The sequence below is a fragment of the Hyperoodon ampullatus genome (assembly GCF_949752795.1).
Source record: "Hyperoodon ampullatus genome assembly, chromosome: 11".
NCBI lineage: Eukaryota > Metazoa > Chordata > Mammalia > Artiodactyla > Ziphiidae > Hyperoodon > Hyperoodon ampullatus.
The window spans coordinates 87,469,620-87,494,173 of record NC_136924.1 but is presented as its reverse complement, the minus strand read 5'-3'; the positions used below and the strand labels follow the sequence as shown (position 1 = coordinate 87,494,173).

Sequence of the window (24,554 nt, the reverse complement as noted above, 5' to 3'; positions counted from 1 at the left end):
GGCCAGTCACTTTTATCCCCAGTCACGTTGAATGACTTGTCCAAAATCACAAAGCTAGGATGAATACCTTGTATTAGTGAATTTTCTTTCTTTTTTTAAAAAAATATCTATTCTTCTATGGAGGTTCCTTAAAAAACTAAAAATAGAACTACCATATGACCCAGCAATCCCACTACTAGGCATATACCCTGAGAAAAGCATAATTCAAAAAGAGACATGTATCAAAATGTTCATAGCAGCTCTATTCACAATAGCCCGGAGATGGAAACAACCTAAGTGTCCATCATCGAATGAATGGATAAAGAAGATGTGGCACATATATACAATGGAATATTACTCAGCCATAAAAAGAAACAAAACTGAGCTATTTGTAATGAGGTGGATAGACCTAGAGTCTGTCATACAGAGTGAAGTAAGTCAGAAAGAGAAAGACAAATACCGTATGCTAACACATATATATGGAATTTAAGAAAAAAATGTCATGAAGAACCTAGAGGTAAAACAGGAATAAAGACACAGACCTACTTGAGAATGGACTTGAGGATATGGGGAGGGGGAAGGGTAAGCTGTGACAAAGCGAAAGAGAGGCACGGACATATATACAGTACCAAACGTAAGGTAGATAGATAGTGGGAAGCAGCCGCATAGCACAGGGAGATCAGCTCGGTGCTTTGGTGCTTTGTGACCGCCTGGAGGGGTGGGATGGGGAGAGTGGGAGGGAGGGAGACGCAGGAGGGAAGGGATGTGGGAACAGATGTATATGTATGACTGATTCACTTTGTTATAAAGCAGAAACTAATAAAAAAAAAAAATCTATTCTTCCTTTAAAATCAGGAGTTGTTCTTGTACCTATAGAATAGTTCTATTTCAGGTTGCTGATCTTTGTTACCTGAAGAATATCAGCTCTTGGTTATATAACTGGTTATTCTCCTATCTTAACAAGATAGGAAAATGAAAACAAAATTTCCCCACCCCTCCTAAAATGCATAATATTTCTACAGTTCCACAGTTTATTTACAAAAGCAGATATTTTTATAAGCCAATTATTGTGGCTTTTGTTTGCTTCAGTCTTATTTTAATGTATTTTTTCAGAAATTTCATTCAGCAGAGATTTATGGAGCTCAGTGTCAGGCAGGATGTTAGAGCTTGCAAAGTAGAATTGTAAATGATTTTCAAAGCTCAGGAAGGAAATAAAGTTGAGCGTAAATGCCAAAGTCATTTCTGGGATCAACCTAAGGATGTGATTATGTAGTTAAAACATAAGCTGATAAATCTTTGAATTAATGGTAGGAATTCTGCTACTCAGTGCCAATTTTAACTCAGTAAGAATACAATTGCTATTAATAAAACCCAGATCCTGTATCTAGAAGATATTTTACTTTTGACTTAAAGCTCAAATATATTTTCCTAGTAGATTTACCCATTGGCCAGAACAAATACTTTTTTTTTAGCTAACAGAGATGTAAGATTTTCACTTTCGGAATGTTTTGTCCCTTTAAAATAGTATTGTTTTATGGTATCGTTTTACAAAATGCTTGCAAAGAAGAGAAATATATGACCATTTCAAACACAATATTTATTTATTTCCACAATAAAACATTTTTACAAAATGGATTTTGAGCTTTTTAAATATTTTCAGTTGCCTGTGGATGCCAGGAATAAAGATGGTGGCATCAGATAATACATTACTTAAAGTTAAAGGAACAATTGTTTAAAAAAAAACAGTAATTAATAAGGAAAACAGATTTAAGCCCCTGAAGTAAAAATCAGGTCTATAAAATGTATCCTGTAGCCAAAAGGATTTTAATTTTTTTTTTTAATTCTTGAGACTCATAGGTGAAAAAGGATGAAACTCACGGTAAGTAAATTATATATGTAAATTATTTGGAAAGACATTATCTTAGACCTTAAAAGTTTCCTTCGAAATATACCACAGATATATACCTCAAAATGGTGGCTTAAAAAATTCAGCAATTTAAATAAGGTTGTGTGCAGAGATTGCTCTCCTTTTGTTCTGCTGGATTAGGAGTGTTTTCATATTTCTCAATAAATGGACCTTATTCCTGAAGCCAGTACTTACAGCATCAGTCAGTCTAGAAATGCTCTTTTTTTTTTTTCCTTCTTTTCTTTTAAGGAAATGTCAGATACATTTGACTTCTGTGTTAGTGTCGCAATTTGTTTTTTCTTTTTCTTTCTTTGTTTTTAATCTGTCTTTCTCCCTTGAAGAAAAAGAGGATATGTTATATGGTCTAGCTACATCATTTAAAGTACCACTGATTTTTCTGAATACATATAATAGTAATACTTTCTTAAAGTTTTACCTTTAGAAACCATATATAGCATAGAAGAGTTTGTTCTGATTGCTTTAAAATTTCCAAAGAAATAGACCTCCATACTTTGCCCCATTGGCTATAAAGAGACTTATTTACATTCTTCTATTTAAAAAGTCACTTCAGATTTTCCTGCTTCCTGTTAAACAATGCGTGGTTTCTATAGGTAGTCATACCCTTCAATCTCAGGTTCTCGGACTTTCAGAAGTGCCTGGAATGAGAGTGGAAAGGCATTTACATTGTCATTATCCAAATGACCTGTTTACAAAGGCCCCTATGCATTCCTCACAGCTTCACCCTGGGCATGTCAAATTCTTTAGCCTTTTATTTTTGCCACACATCTTAAAAGTTTATTGATCTAGACACAGGAGGACATTCTTGAGAGATGGATTCTTCAGAGATTAGGCTATCAGGGTTTTTGGCTATTGTTAAGACAGATTCCCAACTTAAAAATTCTTTTTCTAAGGTGTCTTTAAGAACTCAGGAAAAATCCATTTTCCATTTAAATGGAAAATGACAGAACAGAAATGGGTTACTAATGAAGGACAATAGCTCTGTAGGGCGGATAGAAATCGTCCAGACTTCTTGCCCCGCCCCCAAAAGAGGGAGGAAGCTGTTACTGCAGAATTCAGACTCCACGAAACTCATTTACTCGACAGAGCTTGAGCAGATGTTTTCCCTTATGGGAATGAGATCCAAATCTAGGGGGAAATTATACTTACTTTACTGGTCTAGAATTTCTAGACTTACAATCCAGTATAATAGCCACTAGCCATATGTGGCTACTTAAGTTAGTTACACTTTTATAGAAATAAAATGCATTTTCTCGGTCACACGGGCCACATTTCAGGGGCTGAGGAGTCATTGGTGTGGCATGTTGGACTACACTAATGGAGAACATTTCCGTCATCATAGAAAGTTCTGTTGGACAATGCTATTCTAGATGAATCATTATGTAAACTTTTCAAAGAGCAGTTAAGGGACTTGCCTGGCGGTCCAGTGGTTAGGACTCTGCGCTTCCACTGCAGGAGGCTCGGGTTTGATCCCTGGTCAGGGAACTAGGATCCCGCATGCCGCGCGGCCAAATAAATAAACAGCAATTAAGCCACTACTTAACCACTTCTTATACCTAAAGGGGGATTGGGAAGTTAATCTTCCCAAGGATAAATTATATGAATGATTGTCCTGGCTTTGCTCACAGCTCTTCTTTCTCCTTCCCGGCCCTCCCCCTGAAAAATATTCTGGAGCATTTATCTCATGACTTACAATATCCTGTTCCTTCTGCATTCCTAGCTGGTCCAATTTCTGTAGAGATAGAGACTTTGAAACGGATATTAGAAGTTGCTAGGATAATAGAACAACTGGCAACTGGAAATTGGATTTGTAGTAATACCCTGGCCCCCCACCCCGTGATTCTGCTGAGTCCACTAATATTATTAATAAGGAGATTCAGTTGATGTTTTAAGGGGGTTAAGTCTCTTAATGCTGTATTTCATACAAAGACAAGACTATTTTAGTCTACATGCAATATACTTGTGTTTAGATCATTAGTTTGAAATTTTTCACCTTTTGATAGTTGCACAGGTATCCTTACCAACATTTAGTACCAACTCATCAAGACCTTGAAGAATTCCTTATTGGTGATGGTTGAGTTGGTCCTCAGTGACTTAAGTTAGTGCCAGGGTAGGACCATTGTTCTCAAGCCTGATTTCCTGTCAGACCTAAGGCGGATCTTTAGAAAGACAAAAACAAAGTACAATTCTCAAGGCTGTCTGCCCCCCAGCCCCCAGTGAGAGTTGCCAGAGCCCACTCAACCCTGACTGTTTTGAAAACTCCACAGGTGATTTATTTTTTCTCCTCAGTCAGGTTTGAGAACTACTGAGATAAATAATGACAAGGAACGCCAAAGAAAGAGGAGATGTCTGGGGTTTTTTTTGAAACATAAAACACTATCTTAGTGCTTTCTAACCTTTTTCCTACATGGCCCACATAGAAAAGTGACAGTAGGTGTGCGCACCTTGACAGAAACTTGAGGCCATGCTGTTGGGAGCGTGTTAGGCCCTCTGAGGACTGAGGTGGTCCCCAACTCCAGACACCTGGAACCCTTTCCCAGCCCGCAGGTGTCAGTAGGGAAGTTCCGCTCAAGATCCTGCCAGCTATGATGCGGTTGCATAGAATTGTGTTGAGTAAGTTTTTTGGTGATGGGTTTTTAAATCAAGATATTTCTAACAGTAACATCAAAGGATGCTCTGTATTCATACTAGCCCAACATACCTCAAACCTCAGAAAGAGGCTAGAGTTAAGTATCTCATTTTCTAGGTGGTTTTTGTAAACATTTGGACTTACAAATTTCAAGTAAAAATATGTGTTTTTGTTGTAAACAGAAATATATTGGCATTGCCTAAGTGTATTTCCAAGATATTTCCACTTAGGTTTTCTTATTTATTGCTGAAGTTAATTATGAAAATAGTGTCATCCCCAATTCATACATTCTCATTTTTATTATTATAAAATAGTGGACCTTTTATAATAGCTTTATAATTTAGCAATTAATTGGAAACTAAACCTGTATTACCGTTTAGTTCAAAGAAGGAATTAAAGCAGGAAGCGAAGCATTTAACTCATTTTCAAGTAAATTATTAAATATCCCCCAAGTACTAATTAGTCTTTCTCTTGCTCTGATTCCTTAAAACAAAAATACATTAGCTATTAGCAGCAGTGCCTTAATGCTGCCTAGGATTCTTGTAGTAGTCAAACCAGAAGAGAATTGCTGGATAGTCCTTTTTTTAAGAACTTGAGCATGAAATTCTGAGGTGCTCATGGAGCATTACGTATTTGGTGGGGGGGAGGGGGGAGTCATATTTTACTGCTTTAATTCAAAAGCTGTTGTATAAAGTTTACCTAGCAAAAGCCAGATAGCATGTGCTGTTTCAGTGTAAATTTCAGAGATGATCAGTTTCTAAGTTTTAAAATACAGATATTTCATGAAACAAATGAACCTGTCTACGAAACAAACAGACTCACAGACATAGAGAACAGACTTGTGATTGCCAAGGGGGAGGAGAGTGGGAGAGGGATGGACTGGGAGTTTAGGGTTAGCAGATGCAAACTGGTATATATAGGATGGATAAACAACAAGTTTCCACTGTATAGCACAGGGAACTATATTCAATATCCTGTGATAAACCATAGTGGAAAAGAATATAAAAAGAATGTATATGTATATGTATAACTGAATCACTTTGCTAAACAGCAGAAACTAACACAACATTGCAAATCAACTATACTTCAATAAGATAGATCGATAGAGATATTTCAGAGGTGATTTAGTGAAAGAAATCACTAGCCTATTTCTAGGATCTATTTGGAGAGAAAGCGGTTCTGGTATTTCCAATTCAGTAAATCTGGAAAGAGTCAAATTTCAGGCAGATCGTTGAAATTGTTTAATGCGGACTGAACACCCATTGTGTGGGATCCTGAGTACTGTGTTTAGCTGGCCTCAGCTGTTGCATGCCATGTGCAAGGAGAGTGCCACCACATACGGGACCACTCCCCTGTGCAGATTTTTCTTACCAGCCCGGTCACCCTAACAGCCCTTGGTCAGGTGAGTGTGGTGCCCAGGGGAATTCTGAAATAGTTCTGCTGCTTCTGTCTGCAGATAGACTTATCCCATCTCTCTGACTTGAGTAAAATGAGATTCCCAAGGAGTATGTAAGCTGAAGAACATTCACTGTTATCAGATTACACTTGACTTACTTCAACACCTTGAGAAAGAACATTGTAGTTACTTCTGCCAAAAGGAATCTTTACACCAGCCCGTCACCTTCATGTTTTAATGGTATTGTCTACATCAGAGATTTTCAAGTTGCGCATTATAATTATCTGGGAATCAGGGTCTCTGTTCTTTTCAAGTTCCTCAAGTGATTCTGGGTTAAGAACCGCTGGTTGAAATAAGCTTGAACTTTGATTTCTGAAGTAGCCAATAATAAAAGGGAAAAAAGATATTAATAAGATAGTCATAGGTATTTACAAATGCATTAGGGCAGCTTACTTTTTTTAGTTAACATTTCTTCAGTCAATTTCTGATGTGGATACAGACATACGGCAGAATAAAGGTTGTGAGAACAGTTCTCTAGATCAGGGCCTCGCTGCACTAAAGGACTCCAACAGCTTTGAACATGATACAAACACATGTGCTAAAATTTTTTCTTAGCCTCTTTGTGTCACCAAGGGGTGTTTGCCAGAGGATGTAGTTGTTCCATTAATCTAGTTTATTTGGTATTTATATATTTTTATCCTTGACTCTCTAATAACATTTTTTTTTTTTAATGAGAAAAGCAGTATCTATTCAGTGGAGAAAATTTGGGAAATGTAGAGAAGTATAGAGAAAAAAAAAATAATGATCTGGTCCCACAATTTAAAATAATTACTGCTAACATTTTTCATTTCTTTGCTGTACTAAATTGTCACTTTCCAAAGATGCCTTCTAATTTTAATATTCTAGGATTTGATATATACATTTGAAATTTTACATAATGAAAAACAGTTCCAGAAGTGATCTCTGAGACACTCTGTACACTTTAAATGTTCTTTTTTGTTAGACAGAGAAAGACAGATACTCCATGTTATCACTTATATGTGGAATCTACAAAATAAAACAAACGAATGAATATAACAAAACAGAAGCAGTCTCACAGTTGTAGAGAACAAACTAGTAGCTACCAATGGGAAGAAGGGGGTGGGGAGGGGCAGGGTAGAAGTAGGGGATTAAGAGGTACAAGCTACTATGTATAAAATAAATAACCTACATGGATATATTGTACAGCGTAAGGAATATAGCTGATATTTTATAATAACTTTAAATGGGGTAAAATCTATAAAAATACTGAATCACTGTTGCACACCTGAAAATAATATAATACTGTAAATTAACTATACTTCAATTTTTAAAATTTAATCTTTTTTTAATGTTATTTTTACTCTTAGTATTTTTTTAGTTTTTCTGTTCCTAAGTCAGTGTCTTCTTGCAAGATCCTTCTCAGTGACTTAATATTTAATGATCTTTGACAGGTAGATTAAACAGAGTCATTTTAAAATCACAAACGTGGCTTCCGTCTATAACATACATATTTACCCTCTCAAAGTATTCCACTAAATAAATCAAGCTTGATTACCCTTCTGCAGAAATCATACTGTCTCTTCTCCCTTTATAAATACATTACAAGTAAATTCCTCAGGCCTAGAGGCTGAACACCAGTCATTGATCTGTACCACCAGATCAATCATTGATCTGCTCCACTTAAAGGTGGGAGCCGCCATATTGGCAGACCTAGCCCTTTGACAGTGGCCTCTTTGTAGTGCCAGATTTCCGAGACTCCACGGCAGTTTCAGTTTGACCTTGAGTGACTTTCACAATTGGATACTCTCTGACCTGCATGCATTATTTCTTAAATATTCATATGCTCCTGACCTTCTTTCAAACCCCAGTCCCTCAACCACCTCCCCCCAACCCCCCAACCTCTGAGTCAAGTACTCTTCTGTCTAATTTTCATGGCATGCTATTGAAAAGTAGCAAGTATAGATGAGATTGCTTTGAAAATCAAAATTAAATAATATTAAAAATGAAGAGAGACTTAAGCTACCTATGTTATACAAAGTATGTATCAATGCAGTCAAATGATTGAGCCAAAACCAAAGGCAGTTACACTGTTCCAAGATCAACATTTGGTTCAGATAAAACAACCAGCGTTCCTTTAAAACATAAACTTTAAAATATAAAGAGGTCTTAAATTTCTGTAATAAATGTTTTTTTCTGCTAAAGAAAAGTTTATATCTATAGTTGACTCTTTATGTTACTTTCCAACACTGTAAAATTTTTTCCTGCACTGCATATCAACACAGTTCTTACCTGTGTGCATGAGATGTCACCTATAAATGCCTTGGTCCCTTATTGGATAACATTGGGAAAAAAAAGAAGTTTGAGTTCAACCGATGAAGTAGATTTAACTGATGTATAGAAGTTTGAATTTAACTAATAAGTAAATGTGTAGATTTAAAAACAAATTACTTACCTTGAATAAAACTTTTTAAAAGTAGATTAAACCAGTCACAGGAGGTTTCTCATTTAACAACCAAAACAGGTATTATTGACATGAAACATTGGTAACTAAACTGAAAATAAAAATGTCTAGGTGTAACATTTTCAAGATTTAATTTTTACTTATGCATTTAATCTTAATATTAGTAAATTTTTGTTGCAGATTTAGCTAAATCAGTAAAGTAGCATTTGTTAACCATGATAGAAATGCTTATTTTCTATAATATGGGGGATGAAAATTATATAAACTAAGTATTACAAATTGCAATTACAAACAGACTTGTCTGCTTACAAATGGTACAAACTTTGTTGGCCTTTTACCATATATATATATAAAACTGTCTTTTGAGCTATTGAGCTATTTGTAATGAGGTGGATGGACCTAGAGTCTGTCATACAGAGTGAAGTAAGTCAGAAAGAGAAAGACAAATACTGTATGCTGACACATATATATGGAATTTAAGAAAAAAAACATGTCATGAAGAACATAGGGGTAAGATAGGAATAAAGACACAGACCTACTAGAGAATGGACTTGAGGATATGGGGAGGGGGAAGGGTAAGCTGTGACAAAGTGAAAGAGCAGCATGGACATATATACACTACCAAACGTAAGGTAGATAGCTAGTGGGAAGCAGCCGCATAGCACAGGGAGATCAGCTCGGTGCTTTGTAACCGCCTGGAGGGGTGGGATAGGGAGGGTGGGAGGGAGACGCAAAAGGGAGGGGATATGGGAACATATGTATATGTATAACTGATTAAATTTGTTATAAAGCAAAAAATAAAAAAGAAAAAAAAAAGAATGCTTTAATTCTTGAGTCCAGAGCCTCCTAAAATAAATATTTTTCTAGAGGCAGTAATTAAGTACAATATAGCTGGAAATGTGAAACATGGTTTCAGCCTTTTAAGGAGCTAGGGAGATTCACTTAGTCTTTGCTGAATAAATTTTAGTTTGCATGTCTTGGAAATCATTCTACATACAGTGTTATACCTTGAGAAATCCAAAATAGAGTATATATATATATATATATGTCTATCAAGATTAATAAAATGTGTGATTGTCTAAGTGACAAGATATATTATTATATTATTTGTAGAGAACTAAAATTTTTCTGAATAACCTTATAAAGAACTGAATATCATTTTAAGCTTTTTTTTTTTACTATATAAGTAATTGATTAAGTCATGCCATTTTTCTCCTTTTAAGTTTATAGGTTGTCGCCCTTTAGTTTATCCCTTGAATCTTGATGCTTTTATTATCTATTCTAGTATATATAGAAATATTCATTAATTGACAATATTGGTTATGTTTATAAAGTAAAACCTTTATTGCAATTAGTAAGCTTTTTTATAACCTTGGAAGTATTTTATAGCATTTAATACTTGTTTGAAATAGTTTATATTAAGTTGATTCTATGCAACCTTGGGATAATATGTAAACAACTGCACTATTAGGAAGATATTAAAGTAGAGGCTATATTTACAGTGTCGTCTTTCAAATCTAGCTATGCTGTAAACTGATGTTTGCTGTATGCTCCTCCTGATTTGAAATAGATGAAAGAAAATGAACCTATTATCACCATGGTTCACACAATGATTGAGAACTCGGCGCTAAGACCCCAACTGTACCAGCAAGTAAGGTCTTGGACAGTGAATGATACTGCTTTATCATCTGCAAAATCCCTCAGTGACAGTTTTGGTTTATCCTCAGAGTTACTCATAACATTAGTCTTTTTCTTATTCCATTTTCTGTTTCTGTCTTTTTGGAAAAAACGCAATTCATCCGTGCTTTTCAAGATGCTGCAGTTCTTAGCATGGCTTTGCTGAACATTTTGCTGTTGAATATTAAGTGTGCCATTTTCCTGAAATTTTTGTGCAGAGTATTTGATTGATAAGTACTTGGAGGTCTGCAGTACACTTGCAAAATTTTTACTAACTTGCCATTAATTTTGATTAACTCTAAAAGCATAACTGATTTTTAGGGAAAACTTAAAAAAAATTTCTTTTTCCTTTCAGTGGCCGCCTCCCTACCCCACCCCACCCCACCCCAATGTTTTAGGAATAGATTATATTTGTATGGGAGTTATTTAAAGGTTGTTTATGTACTGTGGTATGGTAAAAACTAAAGATAGCCATTTCTTACCATACTGGGAGTATCTTCTCCCCGTATTCTTTTCCCTCTTATGTAGTAGTCATCATGATCATCATATCTTACCCCATTCTTTTCCCTAACTCAAAATATGTGCCATGGAGTTGGCTGGCTTTAATTTAGGACCTTGGTAATCTGCAGATCTGCAAAAGAAGTCATGTTATACATTCCTCTCCAGTTTTTTTGTATTTCATGGTCTAAATGTTCTTAGCTGTGTGATTCGCAACATCAGCTTCTTCCACTTCAACCCCCTCAAATTACTGTGGCCTACGACCTGTTACAATATTTTAAAAATCATACAGAGGGAGAAAATTAACTAACATGAAAAATGAATATACATTTTGATTAAAATATGTAAAAGCACCTGGTAAAAAGAAGCACCTTGAGCTCGCACTGGCTTTAAAGGCCTCTGGTTTGCATCGGGCGCCTTGAGGGTCTGCATCATGGGCCCTGTAAACTGGGAGACTGAAACAGTTGGTGGGTGGGTGACTCTTATTTCTGAGCACAGTTTTCAAAACATTTGAAGTATGTTAAGTGACTGAGCATAGTTTTTAATTAGCAATAAGGAGATAAAGTACTAAATATTTAAAGTTAAACAGCTTTTCTTTTCAAAAGAAGATGGAATCTTACCACTTCTTTTAAAGTCACCAGATTTTAGAACCTTGACACTTCATTCCAAAAAGCCACACTGACAACCTTAGCACTTGTTCTGGAATTGATACCTTTTTCAGTGTCTGAAGCTGTCAGCTTATAATTTTATATGATGCCGATTGATGTGAGATCAAAGGCCTTCTGTTTTAATAGGTTATGGTTTCATTTTTCACATTTTGTATATTTACAGTAAGAATGAGAGCTGGGATTTTCTGTTCCATTTGGTTTGGTTTTTCTTTTTTTATACTGATCGGTAATCAAGGTTGATGGTGCAGAAGTCATTGCTGGTTGAAATCACTCAGTTCCACTAAACGTTCTTACTGGAGTCCTTCAAAAATGTGGAGGTATCTAAGGCTGGTCTTATGTAGCATCAGTAACCTTGAATACTGAAAGAGTAATAGATTCATATAAATATATTTCCTCATATTGATACTTGAAAGAAAAAAACCTGATATTCTATAGAACAGGAAGATCTGAATGTGTAACAGCAGCAGCCATGCCTGGGTATGACATGGGCAGCCAGGTCATCAATATTGACTGTCAGTGCTATCAAATCTAGGGAGTTTTTAGATGATACTTTTCTTTAATCAGCCAGTAGTAAAGTACTTAATTATGGCAGAGCATCATTGGTAGATAAAAGTGACAGATGCATTTCTTAAACTCTGTTAATATAAACTTCTATAAGTTGAAATTACATCTTTTTTTCCCTCCAGATTTCCATTATCATGTTATTATTCAAAGAAAATCTTTGTGAAAGTTTATATTGTACACCTGATGGTTTGCTTTTCTGACATTGCATTGCAATGCTGTGTTAATAGGTTCCTGAAATTTAGCTGAAAATAAAGTGGCAATATAGTGTTCTATGATCAGTTTTTCTGAATCATAGCCATTCAGGTTTTCTCTCAGGAGAACCTCTGTGTTTACATCTTCCTAGAAGAAGGGGGATACCTGAGAAATTACCTAGGCAGTAATTTTTTTTTTTTAATTTTTTGGCTGTACCACACAGCATACAGGATCGAGTTCCCCGACTAGGTATCAAACCCACACAGTACAGTGGAAGCGTGGAGTCTTAACCACTGGACCACCAGGGAAGTCCCAGTAATTTTCTTAAAATTAGTCAAAAAAGGGACCTAAAACTGAATCAAAACAAGTGCTAAGTGAGCTTCAAGTTGAAAAACTCCTCTGCGTTTATTAATCATTCTACCACCTTTCACGAGTACAATTTTATACCAGAATTTTTTTTTTTTTTTTGCGGTACGCGGGCCTCTCACTGCTGTGGCCTCTCCCATTGCGGAGCACAGGCTCCGGACGCGCAGACTCAACGGCCATGGCTCACGGGCCCAGCCGCTCCGCGGCATGTGGGATCTTCCTGGACCGGGGCACGAAGCCATGTCCTCTGCATCGGCAGGCGGACTCTCAACCACTGTGCCACCAGGGAAGCCCATGTACCAGGATTTTTATAACATACTTAATATCAGTGAAATTAATCACATGATAAATAATTGCTTTAAAGGTTACAGACTAATTAGCAAATACATACAGTCCAACGAGAGCATTTTTGAGTTTTCATAGAAATTAAAGTCTAATTTTATCAAATATTTCCCCAAAAGTCTTTTTTTGTGTTTTGTATATATATTCATATGCTTTTAAAATATATATACACATATATATATTTCACATACTTAAAAAGGGATACTATAGAAAGTTGAATTTTAATTGGCAAAAGTGATTTTGTTTTAACTTAATGCCAAACCAGTTTTTAAAAAGATTATAAGATACCTTACTATGAAAAAGTTCTGACTTTCTAAATATAATATACATATCCTTATATAGTCAGTAGTCTGTATAATACGCTTCTCACATTGAAGCTTGAGCACTGCTCAAGCTTATATAATTACTATGTAGCCCCCTTTCACTTACTTTTCTAGTGTTGCTGAGGTACCTCAAACAAAGGTATTCAAACTCAGAGCTTTTTTGCTAAAGATGAGTTTGAAAAATGCTAAGAAGTATTGCCATGAAACATTATTTCATGCAGAACTTGAGTTAATCAGAATATTCATGAAATTACATTTTTCTTATTAGTAGAATTTTCATATTGAGGACAAAATAGTAAACTTCAATTCTAGATGGAAATTTTTTTAATAAATTATATTCAGGAATTCCCTGGCTGTCCAGTGGTTAGGACTCTGTGCTTTCACTGCCATGGCCCGGGTTCAGTCGCTGGTCGGGGAACTAAGATCCCGCAAGCCATGCGGCATGGCCAAAAAATGAATTTTTTAAAAAAATAAATAAATTATATTCATCTTTTCTTAAGAAAAACTTCAGTCATTATTATCAGTAATGGGAAATAGTCCATGCTTACAAGTTAATTATTTAAAGAATAATCTTGTTTTCTTATGCTTTCCTTCTGACAGGCAAAAGAAATGAATTCAATATAGTGGAAGGTTGATTATTTTAAGATTTTTATTAGTTGATATTTAATTATCTTTATTGAATAAGTTGATAAAAGGTTTAAATAAATTTTCCTTGGTACCAAAGATATAGGTACAACAAAATAAATCTAATTTATATGTGTAATATTATTTCTATGGCTTTAAGGAGATACCACTCTAAAGTTATAAGTACACAGTACACATCTTTCTTTTTTATAATATGCCAACTGATATGAAAATGAATATGCAGTAAGATTCCCTAAATAAAAATATTATACCATTACCCTAAATATTTCTTACAAATTACTAAGTTTCCATTTTAAAATACTTGTCTTTTTTTCTTTTGACCCTGGGATATAGGGTACAAAGCATATTTTAATCTAGATATAGCACTAGCCACTAGTTATGTTCAAATTATGCATTCCATGGTTTAGTAAAGCTGTTTGGCGTTTAACTTTAAATATTAAATAAGCAAAGTATATGTAGACATTTAGTAGCTAAGGCTTTACATCTTTTTTTTCTTAAAAATGAGAAATACTGATTTTAGCATCATCTCACATTTTTTATTCTGGATCTAAGCATTTTAAAACTTATTTTTCATTACTTCCTTTTTTCAAGTGGGACTATAAATTATTTTCTTGGATCTAGGTGCTTTAATTTAGAATGACAATTGACACTTCTCAGGACGTATTCAGTGGTCTTTATTTTAAAATAGTGCACAAGTATTCTGACTTCTGTCTTTAAATTCATTTTTCATGTGATGTTCATGTCTATGAAAGTTTTGTGGCTTAATAATCACTGTGTATACCCCTAAGTAGTCACAGAATCATTTGCATGAGGTACGTGAAAGCAATGTCTTGAAGTGAAACATGGAAATCCAGGATTTATTATTGTATGTTTGGAATGCTTCCATTTTTAATCTCCTGATTCCCACATTCCTAGATCCACTTAAAGTTATCTACTGTTTAAATTATGCCTCTTGAGATGTAAATGTCAAGCAGTTTTTTACAGACAGGTCATATATAGTTGTAACTTTTACATTCTTGTGCATTTGTATATGTATATACGAAATTTAATTTTCCAATCTAGAATGTAGTTGGGATACATTACTCCTATCCCCGCTTTGAGAAAAAGTGTAGCATTTAGTAAACATGCAATAAGCCCCAATTACATTTTCCTACTATGTTTTTGTTACTGTCTAGCAGTCAATATAAAGTTAAAAGGCAAGGGAGAGAGTGCAGTTTTGCCTGCAGAGGTGCTATGATGTGACCCGGGGTATAATTGACTGGGATGGCTTATTGGAATCTTGGTAAACACCATCAGAAATGAGGATTTGCCTGACCAAAAGATATTTGGAAGAAGCTGAAAAAAGGATGTTTAAATACACTGAATAATAATTCACTACATTATAATGAAGCAAATGGTGTCAGCAAACACATAACCAACTTTTCATGCAATTTGACTGTCCATAGTTTATAACGTAGGCTTTCAGTTTTAAGAGGTTTTTGAGTGCTTTACCTCTTTTCGATTAAACCCATCCTTTTCCTCCATTATCTTTTAGTTCTTAAGACAGAGGAACAAGATAAGTCTATATTGTGTATGTGTGTTTATATATTATGTATATGTATACAATGTGTTATAGATTTTGTTAATAAAATTGTACTAAGATGTGTTGGCATCTGAGTGTACACATACACAGTTGTGTGATTATGTGTATACCGTGAAGGTACGGTTTTGACTGTTGAAATATGCCTGATTCAAAATTTGATTCAACACAGTTGCTACGATTGTATTTGTCAATTTTTCATTTAAATAATGTGTGTCTTGCAAATGGAAAATGTAAGGTGCTGTATGATTTTGTTTGGCCAGCTTATTATTTTGTTTGACAAGCCTAAGTTAACATCATTCTTATGTATCTTGCATATTGTATCACTGTTAAATAATTTTCTATTTTTGTAATGATCTGTGTTTGAATTAAACTTCTAAAAGTATAAGAATCATTAAAAACCCATTTTGTTACTGTTATATAAATCTAAAATATTAACTATAAGCTAATTAAATGTGTATTTTTTTTATTATTTTTAAAGTTGCTCTATGACATTTTCCCTTATAGCTGTCACAGGATGAATGTAGAGGCACATTATACAAATACAGACCTGAAGAAGTAGATATTGATGTACGTATTAGCATGCGATATATTATCAATGCTCTGTCATATTCTCTGGCAAAACACTGGAACTAAGCATGACAAAAAATTTCCGCTTCCTCTCCTGCCGTCCAAAATGACATCAAATAAGTAACATTTTCTGTTTTTGCGCCAATTAAATCCTCACCTCCTGATTTATTCCCTGCCCACCCCACGCCCATAGTTAGCAGCTGAACATAATTTATAATCATTTAAATGAAAGTAAAGACTATTTCTGATATAAAATTATGCAAGATTGGAGACAAAGTAAAATTGTCATCTAGAGAAAGTACTGGCCTCAAGAAATTCCGTCACTGCATCCTTTGTTGTTGTTGTTAATCATATTTTACATCACTGACGTCCCTATTTATATCTCATTCTCCCCTCCTTTCCCCTGGTTTTATTCCACTGAATTGTACCTCCTTCTCATTTCAATTGTATCCCATCTGATGTAGCTTGAGTTGTGTTGTCTAACAAAGATAAGGTGGTTACTTTAATGGATAAATGGCAAAGAAAGTGGAATCTCAAATTTCTTGCTTTCTTATCATTATGCAGTAATGTTTGGGACATAGTTACAGTTTGTCCAGGGTTTTTATTTTCAGACATGCAGTGAACTGGTTTATTGTGGGACTGAAATTTTATTAAAGTACCCGCTCATATTTTTATAATTTAATAAATTGGGGTATTACCAAGCATTTAAAACATTAAAACTATTGAAAGTGATTTTTCTCCATTAGCAATGTTTTTATTTGTGTTATTGTAGTTAGAAGCGATTTTTCTGAAGAACATAAGAACATAATTTTAAAAATATAAAAACAGAATCCAGTCTGTGTTTTAATTAAGGACTGCATAATTACTTAACCTGTCCAGCAGTTTGTAGAGAAAATATCTTAACGACATTAAAATGGTTCATTAAAGTCATATGAGACTGCCTGATTACTAAGAATCTTTTGAATTATATAGGTTAAATAGTATGGTTGAAAATGCTTTTTTACTCTATATGCATTTTTTAAGCATTCTATCTTTATAAGCTATATTTTAGTTTTCATTTTACTGATTGAAATAAAGGCTGACCTATTTAGCTATTCCATGGCTGTTTTAAATGTGTTTTTTTATTATGCCTAAATCCAATTACAGGGAAAATTAAAAATTGCTAACAAAAGATGTCTTCTCTTGTAACCTAGGTCAAGTTAAGCCGATTATGCGAGCAAGATAAAGTGGTACATGCTCTGGAAGAGAAACTTCAGCAACTCCACAAGGAGAAAGTAGGACAATTATGTTTATTTTTTTTTTTTTATTTTTTATTTTTTTTTTCCTGTACGCAGGCCTCTCACTGTTGTGGCCTCTCCCGTTGCGGAGCACAGGCTCCGGATGCGCAGGCTCCGGATGCGCAGGCTCAGCGGCCATGGCTCACGGGCCCAGCCGCTCCGCGGCATATGGGATCCTCCCGGACCGGGGCACGAACCCGTATCCCCTGCATTGGCAGGCGGACTCTCAACCACTGCGCCACCAGGGAGGCCCCAATTATGTTTATTATCTACAATTGATGTTACTTTATATCATTATTATCAGGACACTGATAACTAAAGTAAAAAAGAATTAATTCGATGATGCAGAATATTAAGTGTAATCATTTTTATTATAATAGTACACGCTTGAGCAAGCTTTACTGTCAGCCAGCCAAGAGATAGAAATGAATGCAGATAACCCAGCAGCCATTCAGACCGTGGTGTTACAGAGGGACGATTTACAAAATGGACTGCTTAGCACGTGTCGAGAACTCTCTCGAGCCACTGCCGTAAGTAGCAGATTTTCTGTCCTAGTAAGAGTCACTGGAGTGTTACGTAGTTCTTTTTTTTTCCTTTTTCCCTATTTATTTATATCTCTATTTAATTGGGCTTTCTTTAGGATTTTTCTTTATTATAACAAAAATTTAATTTGTTAAAAAAATTTAATTTGTAATTATTAGTTAATTATAACAAAAACAAAGGGTGGTCTTTGTTTTTTTAATTAGTGGGGCTTTTGTTCTTTGTGAAATAGTTTTACAGAGAAGATAAATACACCTGGTTATATATTATGAAAATGAAAAGTTCTTAAAAATGTTAAAATTTATAGTGTTAAGAAAATAAATGTTTTATTTTAAGGTAGTAATTGGATTCATTTAACCACCCATTTCAATTACAGGTTCCTGTGAAATGCTTTTAAGACGCTGTCAACATTACCATTTTATAGCTGCAGTGTGATCTAAGTTTAGATGATAGTTTTGAGTGAGAAATATAACTAGCAGAATCTTTTAACCCATAGTCAAGTTACTTGATAAAGAGTCTCTTGGGATTACCAAATCTAAAAGTCTTACTTAGAGTATATAAACTGAGTGTTTTATGAGTTTAAACAGTGTATTTTAGATCCTGTGACGTCATCATTTCTAAAGACAGTAAGAGCACCTGCCCAAGCAGCCCTTTGAAAGAGGAAAAAAACACCTGTTATAGAAAACTGCTAACACACCCTTGACTATACCTTCAGTGGGCTGTTTAGGGGGCAGCTACCTTTTAAGAATGTACACAGACAGTATAGCTTAACTAAGAGAGGTCTTTCCAAGCTGCAAAGCTACCAGAATCTCAACATGACTTCAATTCTAAACACTAAATTCACATTCCAAACATGAACTGTTTTTAAAGGAATATACCATGGTTTTATATAAATCAAAACCTGGTTTTTGTGCCTCTTAAGTACCTTATATTTAATATACTTATTCTTTTTTTTAAAAATACTATTATTGGGACTTCCCTGTTGGCGCAGTGGTTAAGAATCCACCTGCCAATGCAGGGGACACGGATTCCATCCCTGGTCCGGGAAGATCCCACATGCCAGGGAGCAACTAATCCCATGTACCACAACTACTGAGCCCACATGCCACAACTACTGAGCCTGTGTGCTGCAGCTACTGAAGCCTGTACGCCTAGAGTCCATGCTCTGCAACAAGAGAAGCCACCGCAACGAGAAACCCGCGCACCGCAATGAAGAGTGGCCCCTGCTCACCACAACTAAAGCCCACACACAGCAACAAAGACCCATTGCAGCCCCCCACAAAAAAAATGTGATGAATGATTGAACTGAATGACTTACCCAACATTACAAAGCAAATAAATGCAATGCCCAGAGGTCAAATGCAGGTCTTCTAACCATAGTCCTGAAGACTTAGATCTACATGGCTTTTTATAATATCATCATAAAGAAATTATATGAACCTAAAATGTTGTCTGCAAGCGAGAAGTCATTTAGTTCGTCAGTGATGGGTAGGATTTGGAAGAAAGAGGAAGTCCACACAGGACAAAATGCTCTGAACCATAGCCCAGAGATGAGAATGTGCAGGATATGTTTGGAGAAGCAAAAAATAGAACTGACTGGCTGACTGAAATAGAGGATGCTGATTATGAGATAAGAAAGGGGAAGAGGGGTTAAGCTGTCAGTTCCAAGCTAGTGAAAAGCTCAGTATCCCTGTGACAACCTGAGTCAAACCAAAATTAAGTTAGAAACTATTTCATGTCTGTTATGGAAAGTTCTAGGGAAGTACAGTGTTCCATTAAACTGTTACTTCTTCCCTTACCAAATAGGTTTCATAACTTAAATCTGATCAGTAGGCTTAGGATTTGCTTCATCCCAGAGTAACTCCAGTCCTGATGGAAGTTTTATCCGAATATGTTCAAAGAAATTAATCATGTTTGAGTATCTCATTTTCTGGTTGTTATCCCATATACTCACTTCCCTGGGTATTTTTTCTTTGTCTTCAGCATTATTCAGTGGTCATTACAAACCCTCAATATGTTCTTCTAAGACATGTTTTAATGCATAGAATACAAAGTATGTTATTTGTGCCTTTATGTAAACATACTCATTTTTGTAGCTTAAGGCTATAAATGATGCATTTATAACAATACACTGGACATATGGTTGGCACTCAATGGTTGTTGATTAGCCATAAATTTGAACTACATTTATGCCAGCAGAATCCCAAAGGATTCCTCTGATTCTTTCACAGTTGATTTGGGGCATTGGTTCAAATCCAAGCCTTGAGTTATAAAAGATACAACATAAGAGGTATAACATTAAGGCCTCCATAGATCAAAGCTTTGATTCTGAGAACATCTCCTCACCTGGTTGGCCACTAAGGTATTAAAACTAGGATTAACACAAGGTAAACATGTAAAGCAGTGTTCCCTTTGTGTTTGATTTAATTCTTTTCTTTTTTTTTTTTTTTTGGCTGCATTGGGTCTTTGTTGCTGCACCAGGCTTTCTTTAGTTGTGGCGAGCGGGGGCTACCCTTCGTTGTGGTGTGCAGGCTTCTCTTGCTGCGGAGCATGGGCTCTAGGCACGCGGGCTCAGTAGTTGTGGCTCGCGGGCTCTAGAGCGCAGCCTCAGTAGTTGTGGTTCGTGGGCTTAGTTGCCCTGCAGCATGTGGGATCTTCCTGGACCAGGGCTCAAACCCGTGTCCCTGCATTGGCAGGCGGATCCTTAACCACTGCACCACCAGGGAAGTCCCTTGATTTAATTCTTTTTTTAAAAAATAAATAAATGTATTTTTTTATGGCTGTGTTGGGTCTTCATTGCTGTGCGGGGGCTACTCTTCGTTGCAGTGCATGAGCTTCTCATTGCGGTGGCTTCTCTTGTTGCACAGCACGGGCTCTAGACGCGCGGGCTTCAGTAGTTGTGGCTCGCGGGCTCTAGACGCGCGGGCTTCAGTAGTTGTGGCTCGCGGGCTTAGTTGCTCCACGGCATGTGGGATCTTCCCGGACCAGAGATTGAACCCATGTCCCCTGCATTGGCAGGCGGATTCTTAACCACTGTGACACCAGGGAAGTCCTTAAGTGAATTCTTGATGCAGCATCTCCTCTCCCTAAGCCCCACCCACCAGACACACACGTGCTTTAAGCATATAATGACTTTGTGTGCTCTCCTGGCCTCTACTTCTTTTTTTCTTTCTTTCATTTTAATGTTTTAAATTTTATTCTACTTCTTTTTAACTTAAGTCTGATTCGTGAGAAAATTTTTTATAGCAGTCAGTTATACCTTGAAAGTTTTCAATGTGTTGCTGTCTTTGCTTAGGTTTTCTTCTGAAAGCAGAGCCTGGGATGAGGGCCTGGGCTCAGAAAGTTTATTTGGGAGCGATTACAGGAAGCCAAAGTGAGTGAGGGAGTGTGGAAAATGAGACAGGGAGGAAGAAAAGCCAATAGGGGTTTCAATTCTGAGTTCGTCACCACTGTGGGTGACCCTCAGGGGACCGTCTGAGGAAATGAGCTGAGTGTTTCCAAATTTTCCGCTGAGAGGTGGAGAGGCTAGGGTATCTATCACTCCTTGGTCGAAGTTGCCCCAGGGTCCTTAATTCACCCACATTTCCAAACCGCCTTAGCTAATTGACCACGAACGCTGGCACACGTGGAGCTGAACCACAGTTTCTTGAAATCAGGTGGGCAGAGGGCATAAACATCTGCTGCAGTCACCTCTCTTGGGGAGTTTACATTAGGCCTTATCTCTAACTGTAAGAGAAATATCCTCATGCTTCATCCGCTTAACAGGTGCTGCTTTTATTCTTTCCGACCGTTCAAGGAGCCAGGTAAAGCAGACGCTAGGCACATATCTCAGATGAGAATGTGGGGCTCATCCAATAAGATATATTTGTATTTCTATATTTTGTACATATATTGTCTGGTTTGGTCCTTAAGCAAATGCTTTGCAAAATAGATATAATTATAATCTCCATTTTATTTTCATTTTTATTACCTCCACTGCACAGATGAAGAAGAAACTCAGGTTCATAGAGGTTAAATGACTTGCAAAAGTGACATGGCCAATATGAAAAAGTCAACACCTAAATCAAGGACTTTTTAAATTCTAGGGCTTCTATACTTTCTGTTCCACTTCACTGTCTGTGTGGTCACTGATTTGTACTTTCTGAAACTTGGAATCAAACCTAGATTCTCTTACTCAGAAATATAAAATTGGGATTTCATAGTTCAATCCTGGGTTTTTGGCACCAAATTAATTAATTAATTAATTAATTAATATTGGACTTTCAGATATCAGAAAACAAGTATAAAGGCCCCCAGTCATCCCGAATGGCTGGTAGATGGCTTATGCATTTATCTACTGCAGAATAGGACCAATATATGAAATAATAGTAAATACTGTGAATATTTCTGGAGCAGTTGTATTGAGTGCCAGATTCCATTATAAGTGCTTTTACATGTACTTAAGCCACATAATAACCCTTTGACAAGGGTACTATTATTACTATGATAAAAATGGAAAACTGAAGCACAGAGAGATTACCCAGGGTTACATAGTGAATAAGCATTATGTATAGACTTCCATTAAACTTATTTATGTTTTAAACCGGCTTCTGCATAGGAGGGCCATGAGTAAATGGAGATTTTAGACTAGAATGGATAAACTTAGAGGGGCAAGGGAGGAGGACAAATGAACCTCCTTGAGGAGAAGCTTGCACATTAAATGTTTTCATATTCTCATTCTCAGTGTAACAAAGAGCTACTGAGAATTATGGTGACAGCAAAGTGTGATTTTTATTTTTCACAGAAGATCTGTTGACATCTATGAATTGTCACGAATACGCTTTGAAAGATTTCAAGATAGTTTTTAAGTACCCTGGTCATTTCATGATTACAATACTGCATTCCCAGAAATAGAGACAATCAGGTGTGATACACCTCCTGATGTGCTGCAGTGGAAAGTACCCAGCAACACTTGTGAGGTTTGGAAAATCAAATGTGAATCTCAGCAAGCCTCAATATCCAACTAGGAGTTTATAGGAAATACAGGAAACAGAAGAGCAAACTAAGCAATACCACAGGAATTCAATTAACAAAATCTAGCATCGGAGAAATTCTACAGAACAAGTGACCCATTCTCTTCAACAAATAAGTAGCAAGGGAATAAAGAGGGGGGGTGTAGGGAAATTGTTATAGTTAAAAATGTTTTTTAGGAAATTCCCTGGCAATCCAGTGGTTAGGACTTGGCACTCTCACTGCTGGGGCCCCAGGTTCTATCCCAGGTCGGGGAACTAAGATCCCACAAGCCTTGCGGTGCCACCACAAAGAAAAAAAAAAAAAAAAAATATATATATATATATTTCAATATTTTTTAAAGGAATACATATTAATGATTTAAATAAGTAAGAATTTGCCTGTTATTTTTGTTTCATTTTCATTTCTTTTCTTTAGAAATGCATACTGATTTATAAATGAAATGATATGATGGCTGGTGTTTGCTTTCACATAATCTCACAGGGATAGAAAATGGATGCTGTAGGTGAAACCAAATTGGCCATGTATTGATAACTATTGAATTTGGGTGCTAGTGGGCTACTTTTGTTTATATTTGTAAATTGCCATTGTGTATGTCTGAGAAAGGTTAAAAGAAAATTCACAAAAATGCTAACAAAAGGGTAGCATAATAATAGGTCTTTTTTTTTCATCTTATCCTGTATTCTAATTTTTCTACTTTTTTAAAATTAATTTATTTTATTTTTGGCTACGTTGGGTCTTTGTTGCTGCGCGTGGGCTTTCTCTAGTTGTGGCGAGTGGCGGCTACTCTTCGTTGGGGTGTGTGGGTTTCTCATTGCAGTGGCTTCTCTTGTTGCGGAGCACGGGTTCTAGGTGCACGGGCTTCAGTAGTTGTGGCACATGGGCTCAGTAGTTGTGGCTTGCGGGCTCTAGAGCACTGGCTCAGTAGTTGTGGCACAGGGGCTTAGTTGCTCTGCGGCATGTGGGATCTTCCCGGACCAGGGCTCAAACCCGTGTCCCCTGCATTGGCAGGAGGATTCTTAACCCCTGCGCCACCAGGGAAGCCCTTTCTACTTTTATAATTATAAAAAAATATTATATCTTCAATTTGTACAGTAAAAAGTAACGACTTTCTTTGAGATGGAATATTGTTTTGTTTCAAAGAGAAGATTAGAAGAGAAACTAAATATATGAGTTAACGATTATAATTAGCCAATGAGTTAAAGATTATAAGTAGCCAAAACAGATGACTATAATTGTTATCGTAAACTAGAAATTTAAAATAAAGGTAGCTCTGTAACCATTCCTGATTTAGTTGAACCTCACTTTATACTGTTTGAATTTGGCCCCTTGCAACATCTTTTTTGGTTTAAAAAAGCCAATATTGGGGAATTCCCTTGTGGTCCAGTGGTTAGGACTCCACGCTTCCACTGCAGGGAGCCCAGGTTTTATCCCTGGTCAGGGGAACCAAAATCCTGCAAGCCGTGCAGAGTGGCCAAATAAATAAATAAATAAATATTTATAAGCCAATATAGTAGTCATTATTAGATAGTATAGTAAGATATGTGCTTAGTAAATAGTGATTTTTATTTGAGATGCAGTTATGTACTAAGGCAAGTATAAAATCATAATAGGCATTCTTTTTAAAAAAAAATTACTCAAAGTACTAAACACATTCTTAAAAATCTATAGCAAGAAATTTCTACATCCTGAAGGTAAAAACGAAATCAGATTGACTTTATCTTGACTGATCTCAAAAATCAACTGCTTCTAATACCCAGTTGACAGAATTGTTATTGTTGAGTGGTAGTGGCCAAAATTAATATTTTTGTACCTAATCCCCAAAACATAACAGTAAATTTAGATAGCGCAGTATTTTAATTATCCAAGGTTTAGTAGTGGACATTAATCTGT

General features: G+C 36.0%; 1 protein-coding gene across 24 annotated transcripts in view; it reads left to right on the top strand.

Annotated features, from left to right (window-relative positions):
* The window catches only part of PLEKHA5 (pleckstrin homology domain containing A5), a gene marked incomplete at its 3' end in the record, with an annotated part of 238,789 nt that overhangs the window by 187,460 nt on the left and 26,775 nt on the right, over window positions 1-24,554 (top strand). For 9 of the 24 annotated variants that reach the window (XM_079715610.1, XM_079715612.1, XM_079715611.1 and 6 more), the window contains 3 exons: window positions 15,772-15,834; window positions 17,028-17,108; window positions 17,492-17,641. In XM_079715610.1, the coding sequence (XP_079571736.1) occupies window positions 15,772-15,834; window positions 17,028-17,108; window positions 17,492-17,641 (294 nt within the window). Of the gene's footprint in view, window positions 1-9,980; window positions 10,062-15,219; window positions 15,256-15,771; window positions 15,835-17,027; window positions 17,109-17,491; window positions 17,642-24,554 lie in introns of all 24 variants that reach the window. The other 15 variants (XM_079715618.1, XM_079715602.1, XM_079715622.1 and 12 more) reach the window with 5 other exon arrangements.